The sequence below is a fragment of the Bos indicus x Bos taurus genome, chromosome 14 (assembly GCF_003369695.1).
Source record: "Bos indicus x Bos taurus breed Angus x Brahman F1 hybrid chromosome 14, Bos_hybrid_MaternalHap_v2.0, whole genome shotgun sequence".
Taxonomy (NCBI): Eukaryota; Metazoa; Chordata; class Mammalia; order Artiodactyla; family Bovidae; genus Bos; species Bos indicus x Bos taurus.
In genome coordinates, this window is record NC_040089.1 from 51,287,347 (window position 1) to 51,308,486 (window position 21,140).

Consider the following 21,140-nt stretch of genomic DNA (forward strand, 5'->3'; position numbering starts at 1 on the left):
AAAATTCTGAAAGAGACGGGAATACCAGACCACCTGACCTGCCTCTTGAGAAACCTGTATACAAATCAGGAAACAACGGTTAGAACTGGACATGGAACAACAGACTGGTTCCAAATAGGAAAAGGAATATGTCAAGGCTATATATTGTTACCATGCTTATTTAACTTATATGCAGAGTACATCATGAGAAACGCTGGGCTGGAGGAAGCACAAGCTGGAAACAAGATTGCAGCTTAATTCCCAATCTTGATTGGGAGAAATATCAGTAACCTCAGATATGCAGATGACACCACCCTTATGGCAGAAAGTGAAGAGGAACTAAAGAGCCTCTTGATGAAAGTGAAAGAGGAGAGTGAAAAAGTTGGCTTAAAGCTCAACTTTCAGAAAACTAAAATCATAGCATCTGGTCCCATCACTTCATGGCAAATAGATGCAGAAGCAATGGAAACAGTGTCAGACTTTATTTTTCTGGGGTCCAAAATCACTGCAGATAGTGACTGGAGCCATAAAATTAAAAGACGCTTACTCCTTGGAAGGAAAGTTATAAGGACCTAGACAGCATATTAAAAAGCAGAGACATTACTTTGCCAACAAAGGTCTGTCCAGTCAAGGCTATGGTTTTTTCCAGTAGTCATATATGGATGGAGAAGGAAATGGCAATCCACTCCAGTGTTCTTGCCTGGAGAATCCCAGGGATGGGGGAGCCTGGTGGGCTGCCATCTATGGAGTCACACAGAGTCAGACATGACTGAAGTAACTTAGCAGCAGCAGCATGTATGGATGTGAGAGTTGGACTGCGAAGAAGGCTGAGCACCAAAGAATTGATGCTTTTGAACTGTGGTGTTGGAGAAGACTCTTGAGAGTCCCTTGGACTGCAAGGAGATCCAACCAGTCCATCATAAAGGAAATCAGTCCTGCGTGTTCATTGGAAGGACTGATGTGAAGCTGAAACTCCAATACTTTGGCCACCTGATGGGAAGAGCTGACTCATTTGAAAAGACCCTGATGCTGGGAAAGACTGAGGGCAGGAGAAGAAGGGGACGACAGAGGATGAGATGTTTTGATGTCATCACTGAATCAATTGACATGAGATTGGATAAACTCTTGGAATTGATGATGGACAGGGAGGCCTGGCGTGCTGCGGTCCATGGGGTTGCAAAGAGTTGGACATGACTGAGCGACTGAATTGAACTGAATTGAACATTATTTCATTACTTAAAATACTTCTGCTGATTTGAAATGCAAGCAGCCAAATAAAGTATTTTTTGATTTAAATATTTTAATTTTAGAGAGATGTTTAAGCTTTTGTTTTAAGAAAATATGATTGTCCTTGTTAGCTAAAATTAAATTAATATACATATATACATGTGGTAATATCACATTTGAGTTAATACATTTACAGCAATAATATGTACCCAATGGTTCAGGGACTATAATGAGTTTAGATGCAAAAAATTATTCAGAATTGTGTTAAGACTATATAAATATAAATTTAGTTGCAATTGAGATAGGATATTATATATGGAAATGTGTTTTTACCCAAGAAAATTAATGTTAATACAGTGATCTAATTTTATGGTCAACAAGGTAGTTAATCTTTTATTAACTGTACCAGAACATAAAGCATTTATTTAATATCTTATGTTTTCCTCTTCAAATATCTTTTCTGAAAAAAAAATGACAGAATAGTTTTCTACCTATGACTAGCCTCTTTTCCCAGTTGTTTTCTATCAGACAGGATACAATTAGAAACACAAACAGAAAGAATTAAATATAAGAAGAGAGTTTTAAAAGGCCTAAAGAGATGAAACCAGGCAATAAGAGAAGTAATTCAAAAACTATTTAGTATATGAAGGAACTACAGCTCCCAAAATACAAAACGCTGGGGAAGGTTGGGATATTCAGAATGCAGGACACACTGACTGTTGTACAATGAAGAATGCTGATCTATGGAAGGGGGTGGCACCTAGTGGACACTGGAGTAAAGGAGGTGGGTCACTCAGCAGATGCTGATTCCATAGAGGATGAACCACTTGACCACTAGGAAGGATTGTTTTCAGTATCAAAGCTGGGACCATCAGAGAAATGCAACCATTTCCCTAGTTGCTATCAGGAGCAAAAGAAGAGAAAGGGAGAAAGAAGGCCACTTTTCCATTTCTTGTCTCACCTAAGGGTCCTAATATTCAGAACTAGTCAGGAAGGCACCTGTAATAGAAGTCTGAACAGAGTATGGAAGTATGGGGCTGGGGATGATGAACAACCAACACATAACTGGCTCCTTCCAGTTATTTTTGCCTTCTTTTTTTTTATTTTAGTTTTTTCCTTTTTATTTTCCCTTGTGGTGGTTCACTGCAAAGTAGTCAGAATGAATGTAGTATATTGTATTAAATTAGAATAAACACTACCTAGAAAGCTAGGCTGGGTGCAAAGATGAATGATCATCAAGCAAGTCTATGTTTATAGGCTTTATCTGGTATGTGAGTTATTAAAGGATTATAAACAGCAAAGCAAGATAGTACCAAGGTCAAGTATTCATGAATTGTCACTTAGGAGGCCTGTGGAGAAGACTTTAAGATTATAGGCATGTAAAACTAGAAGCAGAAGGACTTCTACAAAGTCTATCAAAAGAGTTTAGATAAGAGAAGATGAGGGTTTAAATTTAAGCAGAGCTAATGGGAACGATGCTTTTGAACTGTGGTGTTGGATAGGACTCTTGAGAGTCCCTTGGACTGCAAGGAGATCCAACCAGTCCATTCTAAAGGAGATCAGCCCTGGGTGTTCTTTGGAAGGACTGATGCTAAAGCTGAAACTCCAGTACTTTGGCCACCTCATGCGAAGAGTTGATTCATTGGAAAAGACTCTGATGCTGGGAGGGATTGGGGGCAGGAGGAAAAGGGGATGACAGGATGAGATGGCTGGATGGCATCACCGACTCGATGGACGTGAGTTTGAGTGAACTCTGGGAGTTGGTGATGGACAGCGAGGCCTGGCGTGCTGCAATTTATGGGGTCGCAAAGAGTCAGACACGACTGAGCGACTGAACTGAACTGAACTCAATGGGAACGAGGGCTTTCCCAATGGTTCAGCTATAAAAAAAATCTACCTACAATGCAGGAGATGTAAGTTTGATCCCTGGGTTGGGAAGATCCCCTGGAAAGGAAATAGCAAGCCATTCCAGTATTCTTGCCTGGGAAATCCTATGGCTAGAGGAACCTGGCAGTTTACAGTCCATGAGGTCGCAAAGGAGTTATAAAGACCTAGAGAGTAAATAACAACAACAATGGTAATAGAGATCAATATCTGGATTTAAAATCTATTTTATATACTTTGCTTTCTATTTTAATGCATAACATTCAATTAGAATTAGAATACACAACATTTTTATTTATTGTATTGCCCTATATTTCTATGTGTTAAAGCACTACAGCCATTCCAGAGCACAAGCATACCTTAGAGATACTGTGGATTTTGTTCTCGTTCACTACAACAAAGCTAATACTGCAATAAAGCGAGCCACATGAATTATTTTGTTTCCCAGTACATATAAGAGTTACGTTTACACTACACTCTAGTCCATTAATTGTATGAAAGCATTCTGCCTAAAAAAATATACACACCTTAATTTTAAAATATCTTGTTGCTAAAAAATCCTAACCATCCTCTGAGCCTTCAGCAAGTAGAAGTAGTAATATCAAAGATCATTAACCATCATAAAACATATTAATGATTACAAAGTTTGAAACATTGCAAGAATTACCAAGATTTGACACAGATACAAAGGGAGCAAATGTTGTCAGAAAAAAATGAGGCCAATAGATTTGCTTGACACAGAGTTACAACAAACCTTTCAGTATCTACAAAGTGCGATAAAGCAAAACACAATAAAATGAACTGTGCTTGTAACATAGCTTTAAAAATGTTTTGGTTCATTTCTATCTTGTTAAAGATACTGAAAACATATGTGCTTTAACAGTAATAATTCTAAAATTTGTCTTAAATTTAAAAAAAGAATCTACTTCCCCTTCTCAAATTTTGAGAGACTCCTCTTTGTTATGCCATTATTCCAGAGCCTATGCATGCATTGTGAAGGCAAACAATTTCTCCATCCTGGTAGTGCTTATAATCTAGTAAAAACAGATGGACAATAAACAAGGAAACAGATTAAAGAGATTGTGATAAGTGCTTTGTGTCATTGTTAGACTTTTGACATCTATGAATCAACATATATTTTCAAAATATCACTCTGGTGATGGAGTTGAAGGTTTACTGGAAGAGGGGGCAAATGATGGTGACTTGGGTTATGGAAGAAGCTGAGGAAGTAGTGAGGAACCATCAAATTTGGATATACTGTGACATTAGAGATTCTACTGATTTATTAGATACATGAAAATGTGTGAGATAGATACCAAAGAAAGCTATAGAGCTTTTGGGTTACACAGCAATAAGACAAGAATTTACCGGAGAGACTGAGGAAGGGACAAACTTTTGAACTGAGGGCTTCCCTGAGGGTTCAGATGGTAAGGAATCTGTTTGCAGTGCAGGAAACCTAGGTTCAATCCCTGGGTCAGAAAAGATCCCTGGAGGAGGGAGTGGCTGCCCACTCCAGTATTCTTGCCTGGAAAATCCCATCGACACAGGAGCCTGCTGGGCAACAGTTCATGGGCTCGCAAAGGGTCGGACACTACTAAGCAACTAACACTTTCACTTTCAGTCACTATAGGAAACAGAAGGGGAAGAAAGAAACCTGTTGGATGTCACAATAGCAAATGGCAACACTGTGATTTATTCCATGAAGTCCAACCCCAGTGTTATTATTTAACGTATTGATGCTAATTAGATGAGCCTGGGTAGGTTAATCATCAAAATAATTATGGTAAAAATAAATACTCAGCATGTGCTAGGCACTGTGCTAAATTTTCACAAGCATTATCCCACTTAATCTTCACAATAGGACAATGGGATAACTCCTAGTATCACCTTATGTTTTCCCTAGTTTACTGGAATAAAGTAATTTACCCAATATTAAGTTACTCACAAGCCATAGAATATGTGTTGTCCAGTTGTATACTCTAGGATCCAGGTTCATGGTCACTAACTTCAACTGCTTCTTTTTAAAACCCTCAAACTTTGGAAATAAAATATTCATTAACAATTGCAGGTGTTTATGCAAGATGGGGACAATGTAAAATATATTTAAATGTCTAACAATGATTTATTGCCCAAAATAATTTCTCTGTACTTTTCTCAATAGTTCAAATGGACTGCCTTTGGAATGATGGTGACTTTATAGTTTTAAAAATAGATGACAGAATATATTAAAAAATGAGAAAGAGAGGACATTATAGAAATTTTACAGTACTTATAGCTGATAAAGAAGAAATTGAAAATTTTTGATAATGAATTTCATAGTTTCTGGATAAATGGTTGATCCTGAAGATACAATCTAAAGTCACTGGAAAGAATGTGTTTGATGTGAATGGAATGACTCTAGATATAGAGAGTTGAAGATATGCTCAAGCTATGTTTTTGATGGGAAAAAAACATTTACTCCATGGCATAGTGGCTTACACTCTTAATTCACATCCCCAGTCTTATGGAATTGTCTTCATTGACTAATAGGCTAATTTATTAGTCTAATAAATTATTAGACTTTATTAGACTAATAAAGTTTAATAGAGAGAATACTATTGGCATAGAGAGGTATTCAAGCAAGTGTTACAGGCACTTCGATTCAATGGAAAGAATAGAAAAGAGTAAAACTGAATGTTGATTGCCTGTTTTCTATCTATATCTTTGTTGTTCAAAGTCATATCTATATCCTAATTCCTACCCATCTGTATATATCTATATCCATTTCCATATCTAAATCTGTACCTAGCATATATTTCTAATATTGTGAATTTGTGTTTCTCATACATGATGCCTTTTTTGGGAATTTTATATTTGATAGAAGCTACAGCTCATTCACTCTCAACAAATGATATAATCACTCAAATATTGCCTTGACCATCTTTTCCTTTACTATTACAATTATTTTCATCTTGACATAATCATGAATTATGGTGCTGTACTTCATGTACCCCAGTGTCAATAGGGTGTGCATGATTTATTCTCACAGAACAGTCATTAAAGATTTATTTGTCCTGTGGTTTTCCTTATCTCTGTTTCAGCTGAGAATTCCCTATATATTACCTGGATTATTTGTAAGAATGATATAACCAAAGTAAAAGTGTAAGATGATTCAAATCCAAAAATCTTACTGTGAGTAATGAGAAATCACCATGGGAATGCTGGTTTTATCGTATAATTTATCTTAGCCTCAGTATGCTGCTGAGTGCAGATGAAAGTACAATGAACTTTCAGTCATAGCACTAATGAAATTAACATTTAGTAGCTATTTCTTAGGCTCCAAAAAATACAACAGGCCATTCATGTGAATTCTCTTACTTAAAAATCACAAAATTCTGGGATTTTGTTACATTACCAATTTTTAAATATAGGTGTCTCTCTCTCTTCCTCTTTTTTTAAATATTTTTTAAATTTTATTTTATTTAACTTTACAATATTGTATTGGTTTTGCCATATATCAAAATGAATCTGTCACAGGTATACATGTGTTCCCCATCCTGAACCCTTCTCCCTCCTCCCTCCCCATACCATCCCTCTGGGTCTGTTTTCCCTCTATCTCACTATATGTAATAATATGCTAATAGCCATTTAATTAAAATCTGTGACTTTTATATTCTCTTAACTAGAGCAAGTTTGAAATCTTGTAATCAGTTGATAGGAACTATATACATATATATAATCAATGTTTACATTTGACTTTAACTACATTTTAAAAGATAGCATAGATCTAATCATACTTCATACTCAAGTCTCCCAGAAATAATAAGATCTTAGTGTTAAAAGTTGATAAATACATTTACATAGTGATACAGGTATCTTTATCCCCCAATCTTGATGTTTCAAAGGTTTCCTTCATACTAAGCTGTAAAATGGCATATTCATTGCCATTAATTTAAGAAAATTTTATACAAGCCACCAATTATTTAAGAAGCCTATGCATTGACATTTTAATTGACTTTCTGGTAATTTAAATTTCTATCAGTTTTGCATAAATTACCAAATAATTATTTTAGTACTTTTCATTAGAGTCATTAATATAAAGTTAAAGTTAGTCATTTCATTCTCCCTGTTACTAACTCATTAAAGTATGAAATATCATTAATGTTTCTGAATCTTTTAAGAAGAAATGCTCAAATAATGTTTTCATCTAAAAGCAGTCATAAGAAGTGATAGGACTGCTTGCTTTAAGTGTGTGAATTTTAGAATATTCCACAGTTTCTGATGAGTGTTTTGCCTGGTAAGTAACAAAAGGCTAAAAAATGATTAGGGGTGCATGTGGGATTAGGAGAAATGTAGAACAGGGGTTATACCTTAGAAACTATTAAGAGTAAGATGAAAACCAACACGCTCTGCTGTTCTGTCAGATGAGAGAATTTAGTGGAACAATGGCTATAAAGTAGTTCATGACAAAACAGTCACCAAATACAAATGTGAAATAGAGGAACTGCTATGATTTTTTCATGAAACTAAATGTATTAAAGGGAAATTACTGTTCTTTTGGAGAAGGCAATGGCAACCCACTCCAGTACTCTTGCCTGGAAAACCCCATGGATGGAGGAGCCTGGTAGGCTGCAGTCCATGGGGTCACTAAGAGTCGGACACTACTGAGCGACTTCACTTTCACTTTTCACTTTCATGCATTGGGGGAGGAAATGGCAACCCACTCCAGTGTTCTTGCCTGGAGAATCCCAGGGACGGCGGTGCCTGGTGGGCTGCCGTCTATGGGGTCGCACAGAGTCGGACACAGCTGAAGCGATTTAGCAGCAGCAGCAGCAACTATTCTTTAATCTGAATTTACTTGCAGTTTTAAACATCAAGTTTATGGTGAGAGACAATATTGTTGTGATAGCATACCACAAAGTAGCTACGTAGTAAAATTAATATATTTCAACACTTAATTGGCCATTCCTCAAATTTTAACCTTTATAAAAAATCATATCTGAAGGAAACTTGAAAGAAAAAAAGTGAAAAGTGAAAAGTGAAGTCGCTCAGTCATGTCCGACTCTTTGCTACCCTGTGGACTGTAGCCTACCAGGCTTCTCTGTCCATGGGATTCTCCAAGCAAGAAAACTGGAGTGGATTACCATTTCCTTCTCCAGGGGATCTTCCCAACCCAGGGATCGAACCCGGGTCTCCTGCATTGGAGGCAGATGCTTTAACCTCTGAACCACATTGCATAATTCAAGGACTTAACCCTGACATATGTGTTTGCTAATCTTATTTAGTTTTCCTAATAGGGAAATATCTTTGCTAACCACTAATAATCTTTACCATAAAGGTATTAACATATACAGATGGTGATCCCCCATTACTTTGCTGGCATTTAATTTAATGACTTCATGATTATTATACAGTTTTTATCAGCCTCAACTACTTAAAGCTACTATGTGGGTAAAATCATGTTTTTATCTATTCCAAATATTTGTTAAGAAACTTATATGGGCACTGTGGAGAAAAAAATGAATTACGTATTCATTTTGCCCTTATGGAAAAGTCATTTCCCCTATGGGAAAACCATAGGGAAATTGAAATAGACTGGAGTTGAGAGTTACGGGCCTATATCTTTGCTCCACTGCCTATCAGCTATCTTGATTTAAACAATTTACTGATCAATTCTGAGCTGTGATTTCTTCAGTTTCAATTCATGGAAAACAAAACTACACTTTGGTATTCTTTTCAAAGGAACATAAAATGTCATTCACTATGTAACCTTATTATATAAAAATATGAAGGGAATATAATTGACAAAGCAATAAAACAATATATGAAAAACTTTCTCAAATATCTGAATTCCATGGAAAAATACACTTATCCATAAAATAGAATATACTATAGTACATAGAAAATATATTTTATATATGCTTAAAATATACGTATAATAACACATATAATTCATAATTTATATTTGATACAAATCAGATTCTCTTCACCTGAAAAGTGTTTTTAAATTGCATAGTTATTTCCTAAAAGATGTTTCAAATATATTTACATAAAATATATAGTCTCCCTTTAACTCCTGATGTTAATAACATGATAAAAAATAACTCTGGATAAGAGTCTCTAGACCACTTGAATTTTTTTAACAATCGACATTTCTTTACAGTCTTATGATTCTTTAAAGCACTGTTCCAAGAACACAATTATTGGATTGAAAAGGAAAATATTATGATGTTTTCACATTCTCCTATCATTCCAGTTCATTAATTTAACCATGTAAGTTAGCCTCTTAACATGGAATGCTTTGCACAAAGCACTAGTGATAAACTCTTGAGTACCAAGTACTGCCTTCAGGAAGGTTTTGCCCAAGGAGAAAGAGAATGCATAATAACTAATCACACATAAATATTAAATTATAAAATGAAGTCTTGTAAAGAAAAGTAACTAATGGGATTCATAACTGAAAGTTTATTTTCAAATCAATCATGCAATCTATCACAGGAGGGAGTAAAACAAGGAAATCCTCATAATGGTACAACTATCCAGAAAATAAGTTTAAAAACACATATTTCCTCATTTACTGAAATGAAAAGAAGACTAAGTCTCCCATTATGCAACATGCCACTACATGCTGAGTATTTAAAGATAATTTCAGAAAACTTGCTTTTCATAAATGCAAAAAAATCTTCAAATTGTTCTTCTCTATCATGGAAAATTTAATGATAAAGGTTCTAAATATTGTCTAAATTATTGGATTATTTAGTGTATCTGAAGATGAATAAAAATCTGACATTGCATGTAAAATAATGTGTGTATGTGCATTCGTACTTCAAATATTTACTATTTAGATTTAATTCATGTGCCAAGGACAATGGGACAATGAACAGGGTGTTCACTAAAAAATGGGACACAAAAACATGCAATAGTCTTGGACCTGGTTCTATTGTGAACTTGATCATGTTGTTTAATATATCCCAGTCCCTTTTGCCTTCTAATATGAGGATAAAATTGCATGTTTTACCTACAGAGAGAGTTTTAAAACATTATATTCAAGTAAATGCTGCATCAATAGGTTCTGTATCTACTTCTTTTATATGATGTCACAGGGGTTTCTGTAACTTACAGTGGTCACTAGGTTCCATGGGACCTATATTTTCATTTGTATAATAAGTTAATATTTTAGCTACATTTAAAAATGCTTATTTCAAAGCCCAAAAAGAGAGCTATGCATTGGTTTCCTATTATTGATGCAACAAATTATTGTAAACTTAGTAGTCTAAGCAATAGAAAATCACTGTATTGCAGTCTGAAGAACTGAAGTTCAAAGTGAATTTAACTGGGTTGAACTCAAGGTGTCAGCAGGACTGCATTTCTTATGGAGACTCTAGGAGAAAATCTGTTCCTTAGCTTTTCCAGCTTGTAGAAGCTGCTTGTCCTTCTTTGGCTTGTGTGCCTGTTCTAGCTTCACAGTCAGAAACTGCATCACTCAAAGCTCTGCTTTCACTGTCTCCTCTCCTACTCTCTCTTTGATCCTCCTACCTTCCTTTGATAAGGACACTTGTGAATACTTTGGCCCATCCAGATAACCTAGGATAATTTCCTATTATTAAAATTTTAACTTAATCCCATCTATAAAGTTCCTTTTGTCATATAAAGTGACATATTTAAATATTCCAGGGATTAAAGTCCAAGCAATTTTGGAGTGCCATAATTCATAGTATAATATCATATATATCATCATAAAGCCTGACTATAAGGCAAAATATATTTTCAGACTTCTTTGTTGTTGCAAAATCATTTGCCTTTTGTTTTCCCTGTCAATCTTTCTTCCTTTTCTGAAAGATACTCTGAGCATTTAAAGTGTAGAATACTTTATTTTTACATCTTTAAACTAAGAAATAATGTTGAAAAACTATAGAAAATTAGTTAACAATTAATTACCAAATTACCCAGAAATTGTAGCACTACGTATATTCTCAAGAGAAATACACATAAATGCTTACAAAACATGTAATACATGTGTATGGTAATATTATTTAATAAAGACCCAACTGGATAAAAAAAGTCTACCAACAATAGAATGGATAAATAAAGTATATTCATAAAACGGAATCCTACATAGCAATGAAAGTTAAGTTCCATACTACTGCTACAATAATACAAAGGTAATGTTGAGTCAAAGAAGCCAGAGGCAAAATAATTATATGATTTCATTTAGATAAAAGATTTAAGACCCAGAAAACTGATTTGTTTCATCGGAAGTCAGGTACTGGTTGGTATCCTTGGGATGGAGATAGTACTGAGTCACGGGGAGCACAACTGATACTCAGTATTGCTTGCAGTGTTTTATTTCTTAATTTGAAACATGTATAATCAGTGATAATTTAGTAGCGTATATACTTCTGTCTTGTATAACCATATGTATGGATAGTGTAGTTCATTAAAGATATTTATTATCAAAAACAATATTATAATATTAGATTATAAAAGTATATTATTTTATAAAAGTATTAATCAAGTATATTCTGGTTTAAAATGATATATTGTTTTAAGAATGAGAATACCAAAAGCCTGAGGGTAAAAAGATGTTCCCGCCAAATTCTAATAAAAGAAAGTTGTAGATTTATTACTATTAAATAAAACAAATTTTAAGATCAACTCATTTCAGAAACAGAGTGACAACAAAATGTCTAGTTCACCGAGAAATATAATAATAATTTAAACTTACATATACCTAATAATGGAGCCCCCAAAGTATATTTTGAAATGGACATAGTTATAAAGAAAAATATAAAAACTTAAAGTCATATTGGGAGATTTAAGCATATCTCTTTCAGTGTCTAGTAACAGCATTTACAAATAGTACAGAGATGATCTGAATAAGATTAACAAATGTATCCAAAAGATATACTGAATACTGCAACTAGCCCCTGATATATACCTATTATGACAGGCAGAAAAACGATCTCAGAATAATGTTCCCTTGTGAATATGTTATGTCACAAGATGAAAGAAGCTTTAAAAATGCAATTAAGATTACAAATATTATAATAGAAAGATATTAGAATTATCAATTTGGACACAAATCTAATTACATGAGCATTTAAAAGCAGAGAACTCTCCAACTATATGCAGAAGAGTCAGAAAACTTCCTCCACCTGGAGACAAAAGAGGGAGTGGCAGAAAGATGAGGTAGAAAGGGAAACTAAAGAATTTGAAGAATGAGAACCTGGACTGCCATTTCTCACTCTGGAGATGGATGAAGGTAGCCACCAACCAATAAATGCTCGCAATTTCTAAAAGCTGAGAATGACCCCAAGCCAACAGCCAGCAAGGAATGAGGTCCTTAGTTCTACAACTTCATGAAACTGACTTCTGGCAACAGCCCTCTGAATTTGGAAGTGGAAGCAGACATAACTTCAGAGTTTTCAGAAAGCAAAGCATCCAAGTTGACATCATGATTTCACCCTTGTGAGACTCTACTGTGAGATAATAATGTGTTAAGTATGTGTTAACTTGAATTAGGTGAACCAAAGGAATTTAATGTTACAGAGTAAAAAAAAAATTAATTGATTCAGTTTGAATTCAACATTATAACTGTCAAGTTTTTGTGTAGTATCAAAGAAGAGTAACCATTTTTACATGCAAAAGTTATTAGAACACTCTTCCCTTTTAAAACTAAATATCTAACTGAAATCACATTACTTCATACCCATCAAACAAATAACATATTGCAAAATATTCCATAAAGGAGCAGATATGATAATCTAGCCATTTTCCACTAATAGGCCAAATATTAAAGAGATTTTCAAAAATAGAGTACAATGTATTTTCATTTTTGCTTTGGAGAAAGCTATTTAATATTAAGATATTACTTATGTCAATATGTAATGGGCTTATTCTGGATATTTTAAAATACAGTAATCAATGTACATTTTAAAATGTTTCTCAGTTTTAACTTAAATAGAATAAATATTGATAGATCAAACCCATATATCTCTGGGGTTCTTAGTACATTTTTAGAGTAAATAAACCCAAGACAAACAAGAACTTATACTATTCAGAAATAAAAATGTATTGTAATTTCACTACAGACTAATCCTACCTATATAACGTTGGGCAAAAATAGCAAGTATATTAAAAAATAGTATACTTCCATTGCATAAAATTTTCAATTGTTACTCTTATATTAAGAATAAAAAATGGGAACGTGATATAAAAGGCAATTCATAGAAAAAAATTTTAATAATTTATCTTCATTAGTTTTAGAAAAATTACATTCATGAATGTGCTTTTTCTTATTTTTAATTTTTCTTTTCTGGCTTATAAAGTGTCAATTATAAATTACTTTTTATATAATTGAGCTTATAATGATATGCAATAAATTATTAGCAAAATAACTAGTAAATTATGGGCAAAATATCAGACAAATATTTGTTATGCAAAATTATGAATTATTAACCAAAAATAATTTGCAACTATTAGCTTTAACAGAGCCTACTAGGTACTGTTAAAATAAAGTCACTTTTCATTTGTGGACATTTCAGTTTCATAGTCTCATATTTAGATCACATTTCTTCTTTCAATATCAAATTTCTCTAAATACTTCCCACTCTTTATATATATTTTAAACAATCTGGAAAATGATCTGACAAAAATGTCTTCTAAATGTTGTTAAAATCAACAATTAAAATGCACACAGAAAATCCATAGCCTCATAACTTATTTCCCAAAGTCTGAATCGATCAATATCCTAATGTAAATGATATGTTTAGTAGATATGATAAACAGTAATAATACACACATAAATATGTTTATATATATTTATAGTAATTACTTTATGTAAATGACATGTTCAAATCAACATGTCATAAATTAATTCACACCACACACACTTATACAAAACTTGGGGATTTGATAAAAATGACTTTTAATACTCTTTCACTTCTATTAGGTAAAATGTCTATAACTAACAGTTAATTCCATTTATGTTTTAGGTTAACAGGATTCCATCTGCCACCACCAGTAACAAGTACCAAATCTGTATTCTCACTACGTTTGACCAGTGATTTTGCAGTTAGTGCTCATGGATTTAAAGTATACTATGAAGGTAAGTGATGGTAATATAAAAAGACCATTGCCAACTTAATGTAACAAAACCAAAATTCTCCAGGTTGAAAATAGAAGAAAAATCACCAGGACAGAAGATATAGCTCATCATGTTATATCAAATCCTATACCAAGATTCACCTTCTCGATAATCATCAATACATAATAAAAAGTTACACTTAGTAAGCTTTAATGCTTCATTGAATGTGCCTAGACAGACAAAATGTTTTCCCTTAAATCTTAGGAGATGAAACCATGGCATCATTATAGGTTTTAACTTTAATGAAAGAGAAGAAAATGTGTCAGTGAAAGGAAACTAGGCCTAATTTGAGATTCAGACATAACAGACTCCACCCTATTCTCTGTATTTTGCCTATCTGCCATAAAATCAACTGGTAATTTGGGTTCTCCACAAGTTAGAATGAAGAGAAAAGTCCATTAAGAGTCAAGAGTTGACATTTTTCATTTTAAACCAGTCTTTCCAGTTCCACAGATCCATAATTCCTTAATCAGAAAGAGGAAAACAAAGAAAACTTCAAAAAAATTGAAGTTTGAGGCCACTAATAATCTTTATATTTCTTTATCCCACATAGTGTGCATACTCATGTTTCACGATACAAATATTTGTTGATAATGGGATGATACCACAGGCTCTGATGATGGTGTTAGAAATGCATAGAATCTACATTATTTTCTCTTTTTGAAATGAAAAAAAAATTCTGAAGGCAAAAATAAACTTTTCTCATGTATGTGCACGTGCTCAGTTATGTTCAACTCTTTGCAAACCCCATGGACCAAAGCCCATCAGGTTCCTCTGTCAATGTGATTATCCAGGTGAGAATATTGGAGTGGGTTGCCATTTCCTCCTCCAGGAATGTGTTCTCAAGGGTTTATATATTGAGGTCATGTAGTTGTAATTTCTTCTGTGATTTGACAATAAAATTTCACATAGTTTAGGGAAGGTATCTTTTTTACCCATAAGAATAGCATGACAAAATTCAGCTCACCTCCCCAGGACCACATAACCAGAATATACCACAGTAAATCTAGCATCATGGTAAAAGATATACAAATACAGTAGCAAGGGTAGTTACTTTTTAAAGCACATAGTAATTAAAAATATAATATGTTTAAAGGGCACACTAGCAAAAAAAAAAATCATATATAAAATAGATTGATTTAGTATAAAGGTTAATAGCTTGCATGGGGAGGGGGGAGTTTTAAGGTAAGAATTTCATCTAGTGCTTTCACCCTAGGGAAAAAAGTACTCTCTAGCAAACAATTAAGGAAAAATGTTTTATCTTTTTGATGCACTAAATAATGCCATATCACAGTAGTTGTGAAGACAATTTTATACCTAATATATTTCTGAACTGTCTTTCTCTACCAGGGGAGAATGCATTCCATGACTTAATTCCTACATTGTAATAGTAATAATCATTATTTTTGAAGGTGCTTTCACAATAGCTGAATACTTTTATCTTGGCAACTTAATTCACACTTTGAAACACTATAAAACAAAGGTTTAATTTTAAGTGTAATTTTGGCAATATTGAAGAAGCTAGTAATACAATAAAAAGGCTCCATAATAGAGAACTCGAACTCGGCTCATCAAAGTATAAAGATATTTTAAGATAGTTTATTCTTTCAGCAAGTACTAAGTATACTGAAATTGTAGGAACTTGGAAGATGAATTAGAATGTTGTCATACTTTCTGGTTTGACTATCAAATTTCTTTTTTTTTTAAATTTTATTTTATTTTTAAACTTTACAATATTGTATTGGTTTTGCCAAATATTCAAATGAATCCACCACAGGTATACATGTGTTCCCCATCCTGAACCCTCCTCCCTCCCCATACCATCCCTCTGGGTCGTCCCAGTGCACCAGCCCCAAGCATTCAGTATCGTGCATCGAACCTGGACTGGCGACTCGTTTCATATATGATATTATATGTATTTCAATGCCATTCTCCCAAATCATCCCACCCTCTCCCTCTCCCACAGAGTCCAAAAGACTGTTCTATACATCAGTGTCTCTTTTGCTGTCTTGTATACAGGGTTATTGTTACCATCTTTCTAAATTCCATATATATGCGTTAGTATACTGTATTGGTGTTTTTCTTTCTGGCTTACTTCACTCTGTATAATAGGCTCCATTTCATCCACCTCATTAGAACTGATTCTAATGTATTCTTTTTAATGGCTGAGTAATACTCCACTGTGTATATGTACCATAGCTTTCTTATCCATTCATCTGCTGATGGGCATCTAGGTTGCTTCCATGTCCTGGCTATTATAAACAGTGCTGCGATGAACATTGGGGTATACGTGTCTCTTTCAATTCTGGTTTCCTCAGTGTGTATGCCCAGCAGTGGGATTGCTGGATCATAAGGCAGTTCTATTTCCAGTTTTTTAAGGAATCTCCACACTGTTCTCCATAACAGACCCATCACAAGCACGGAAATTGAAACTGTAATCAAAAATCTTCCAGCAAACAAAAGCCCAGGTCCAGACGGCTTCACAGCTGAATTCTATCAAAAATTTAGAGAAGAGCTAATACCTATCCTACTCAAACTCTTCCAGAAAATTGCAGAGGAAGGTAAATTTCCAAACTCATTCTATGAGGCCACCATCACCCTAATACCAAAACCTGACAAAGATCCCACAAAAAAAGAAAACTATAGGCCAATATCACTGATGAACATAGATGCAAAAATCCTTAACAAAATTCTAGCAATCAGAATCCAACAACACATTAAAAAAATCATACACCATGACCAAGTGGGCTTTATCCCAGGGACACAAGGATTCTTCAATATCCACAAATCAATCAATGTAATACACCACATTAACAAATTGAAAAATAAAAACCATTTGATTATCTCAAAGGATGCAGAGAAAGCCTTTGACAAAATTTAACATCCATTTATGATAAAAACTCTCCAGAAAGCAGGAATAGAAGGAACATACCTCAATATAATAAAAGCAATATATGACAAACCCACAGCAAACATTATCCTCAATGGTGAAAAATTGAAAGCATTTCCTCTAAAGTCAGGAACAAGAGAAGGGTGTCCAATTTCACCATTACTACTCAACATAGTTTTGGAAGTTTTGGCCACAGCAATCAGAGCAGAAAAAGAAATAAAAGGAATCCAAATTGGAAAAGAAGAAGGAAAACTCTCACTGTTTGCAGATGACATGATCCTCTACATAGAAAACCCTAAAGACTCCACCAGAAAATTACTAGAACTAATCAATGATTATAGTAAAGTTTCAGGATATAAAATCAACACACAGAAATCCCTTGCATTCCTATACACTAATAATGAGAAAACAGAAAGAGAAATTAAGGAAACAATTCCATTCACCATTGCAATGGAAAGAATAAAATACTTAGGAATATATCTGACTATCAAGTTTCATGAAATAGTCTTAAAAGTATTTTCATAGCTCTCTGTTGTTTCTACATATACAGCATTAAATTTCTGTCTTTTCTGCCTCAGTAAAAATGGATTCATATTTCTTCATGACATTTAAATGTATGCATGGGAGATCCTGACTTAAAATATTAATATATGTACTAGGCAACCAAGTAGTATTGAAGGATTGGTTATCAAACTGCAGAACATCATCAGGTATTGATTTGTGATGGGAATCTTCTACCATGTAATATTAGTTTTCTGTGGCTACCATAGAAAACTGTAGCTAAAAATCCTGGTGGTCTCTGCTAGTCCTCTGCTCATAGTTTCATATGGCGGAAATAAAAATGTCAGCCGATTAGGCCCTTATCAGAATGCACTGGAAAGTACCTATTGCTCACAGTTTCTAGAGGCCTCTCTCTTCTTTGCATGTAAGACCACATTTTTGAGCTAGTCACTGGTGCAGCGAATCCTTTTCATACTTGAAATCTCTCCGACTTCCCTTTCTTAATTCATCTCTTTACTACCCTCTTTCCTCATTCATCTGTGACGTTAGCTAGAGAAATTTCTCAGCTTCTAAAGGCCAACGTCATTAGATTAGCTTTGATTATCCAGGTAGACCCAGTCTGCCTATGTTCAAATCCTCAAGCATAATTCACATAAGCATAATCCACACCTGAAGATCTTTCTGCAGGGTACTATTCACAGATTCCAGTGACTCTGGGGTATGGCAGGGTACGTTGTGCTTGTGCATGTTCAGTTGCTTCAGTCATGTCCGACTCTTTGTGACCCTATGAACTGTAGCCTACCAGGCTCCTCTGTCCAGGGAATTCTCCAGGCAAGAATATTGGAGTGGGTCGCCATGCCCTCTTCAAGGGGATCTTCCTGACTCAGGGACTGAACCTCCATCTTTTAAATCTCCTGCATTGGCAGGCAAGTTCTTTACCACCAGTGACCCTTGGGAGGTAAAGATTCATTAATCCTACCACACCACATGCAACACTATGTAACATTTTACAGAGGGAGTACCTACTAGTGTTTATTTAACCACAGCCAGTGACACTATCAAGGCCCAGCTGGTGTATTTGAAGTTCAGAAAACGTGGTTTGAAATTTCAAAGCCTGTCCTCTAAACGTACACCTGTGCATGCATCATCAGAATGATCCTAATATCTGAATCTCATTTATCATTTCATCTCCCTTTATATAATAATTTTTATACTAATTATTTTATCTTCTGAACTTTCCTGAGACATTGTTCTTGTGTACTAGAATTTATGAGATCTCTATTTATTAATGATATTTGTGCATTTATCTGTATTTTTCAAACTGCCAATACCAGACCACATACACTAGAATCATCTGGAGAATGTGTTAAAATGTAGGATTCTTGGCTCTAATAACATATCCTGAATCAGACTGTGGAGTGAAACCCTGGAATATGCATTGCAATTGCAAATCCAATGCAGAATAAATGATAAATATTAGTCATCTGTGATTTTCACAGATTGTCTCTTTTGTTACAAACTTCTGTTGCCTTATTTCAGCCCATTTACTTTAAAACTGTGGAAGGTGAGGTCCCTGCACAAATTTTGATTTAGTTTCAGAGCTCTTAACCATTTATCAGAAATACTTTTCTTTTAAGCTTTTTGAAGTTGAAGCTGAGAGGTATTAAATTTCTGTGGCAAATTTTCCCCATTAATATCTAGATGCATATATTTTTACTTTCCCTCATTACTGTCTATCATACATTTGAATTTCTTGTCACTTTCTCAAAATTTGTTTTATACAACTTTGTTTCATGGGTTTCTTCTTTTTTTTTTTTTTAGCATTTACTATTACTTTTTATTTTATTTTTTAACTTTACAATATTGTATTGGTTTTGCCATATATCAACATGACTCCGCCACAGGTATACACATGTTCCCCATCCTGAACCCTCCTCCCTCCCCATACCATCCCCCTGGGTCGTCCATGGGTTTCTTAAGGTTTATAAAAACAAACAAGTATAATAGTGTTCTGTGAAACAATAAGTTTGAAAAAAACAGTAGTGCATACTAAGTTGAATAGCCAAAGAACCATCTTCTAAAATCTGGTCTGGACAAAACTGGTAGTATCTGTATTCTGTGGAGCACACAATCAAAATACTCTTTTGTCTTTTCAGATATGCCAATCAGTATTCAAAATATATTCTAGTTTTGCTAAAAGTTATTTTTTACAGTGGAATCCTTTTACATTTTACTCCTTTCACATTTTATATATTATATGAATTGGATAGTTTAATGTCTGGGAGAATCCCAATGCATACTGAATAATTTCAATATGTGTAAATAATCCAATTTAACAACCAGAAATTAATATAAAAATTAAAAGTTTTGAAAACCACTTCAAACACAAGATAGCTATTATGCCATAATGATTACTGATGTGTTATGACTAAGTAATTAAGAAATTACAAAGACAGAAGTCTCTGTTTTAGCAAATTTTTTATTAAACCATTTTAAAATTTTAATTCAGACATAAAAAATTTGTTATAATAACAGTACTACTACCATGTAACATGTACTGAGTGATTTCTTTGTGTCAGTCACAGTGCTAAACATTTTACATGGATTTCTGTCATTCTAGAAAATTATGAAAAAATTCTAATGAGCAAGAATTATAAACTAAAGCACTAACCTAAAGGTAAAAATATGCTTATGTGCCCTGGAGAAATAAACCATATACATTTTAGAGGCTTACTTTATATCTAAACTACAAACTAATTTCATAATAGTCAAACACATATGACCATATAGAATTTAGTGCAAAAGAGCATTACAAAAATAAGAATTACTGATAATGCTGTATATTAAAACAATACGAAACATAAAAGTTGAAATATATTTTTACATATATTACATGTGACATATGTATTCTGTGTCCCTTTTAAACAATTCACATACAGAATAATGTTTATACTATTTACTATTCTGTTTTAGCTACCCATCACACATGTTTATTGAAAATATTTACTTAAAAATGTCAAAGGACTTCAGTGATTTTTAATTTGGGGTGTTATTTTTTATTCTTAAGCTTTGAAAATTTAAACTGCAGTAGCATGAACTTCAATGAAAATATTACAATAGAGAATGAAGTCAATTATGCTTCCAGCAATAGAGTTGAACTGTAGCAAGAGAGATTTATACATTAAAATTATATATATTAAATAGTTTTCTAGTAATGAATACATTAGGTGAATAAAAGAAGATAATGAATCATGACCTTAAATACTTTAAAGGATAAAGGAGATCATAGTTATGAAACATAATATAAGGAGATATATGCAGAAACTTTTTTTTTTGTCTCTTGATCAAGTTCAAATATTTTGCCTTTTAGTTCAGTTCAGTACAGTCGCTCGTCGTGTCCAACTCTTTGCGACTCCATGAATCACAGCACGCCAGGCCTCCCTGTCCATCACCAACTCCTGGAGTTCACCCAAACTCATGTCCATTGAGTCAGTGGTGCCATCCAACCATCTCATTCTCTGTCGTCCCCTTCTC

At 33.9% G+C, this 21,140-nt stretch overlaps 1 protein-coding gene across 2 annotated transcripts in view; it reads left to right on the plus strand.

Annotated features, from left to right (window-relative positions):
* CSMD3 (CUB and Sushi multiple domains 3) overlaps positions 1-21,140 on the plus strand; it is a 1,467,857-nt gene that overhangs the window by 192,785 nt on the left and 1,253,932 nt on the right. For both annotated transcript variants that reach the window (XM_027561290.1, XM_027561291.1), the window contains exon 3: positions 14,064-14,176. In XM_027561290.1, coding sequence (XP_027417091.1) covers positions 14,064-14,176 — 113 coding nt within the window. The remainder of the gene's footprint in view (positions 1-14,063; positions 14,177-21,140) is intronic.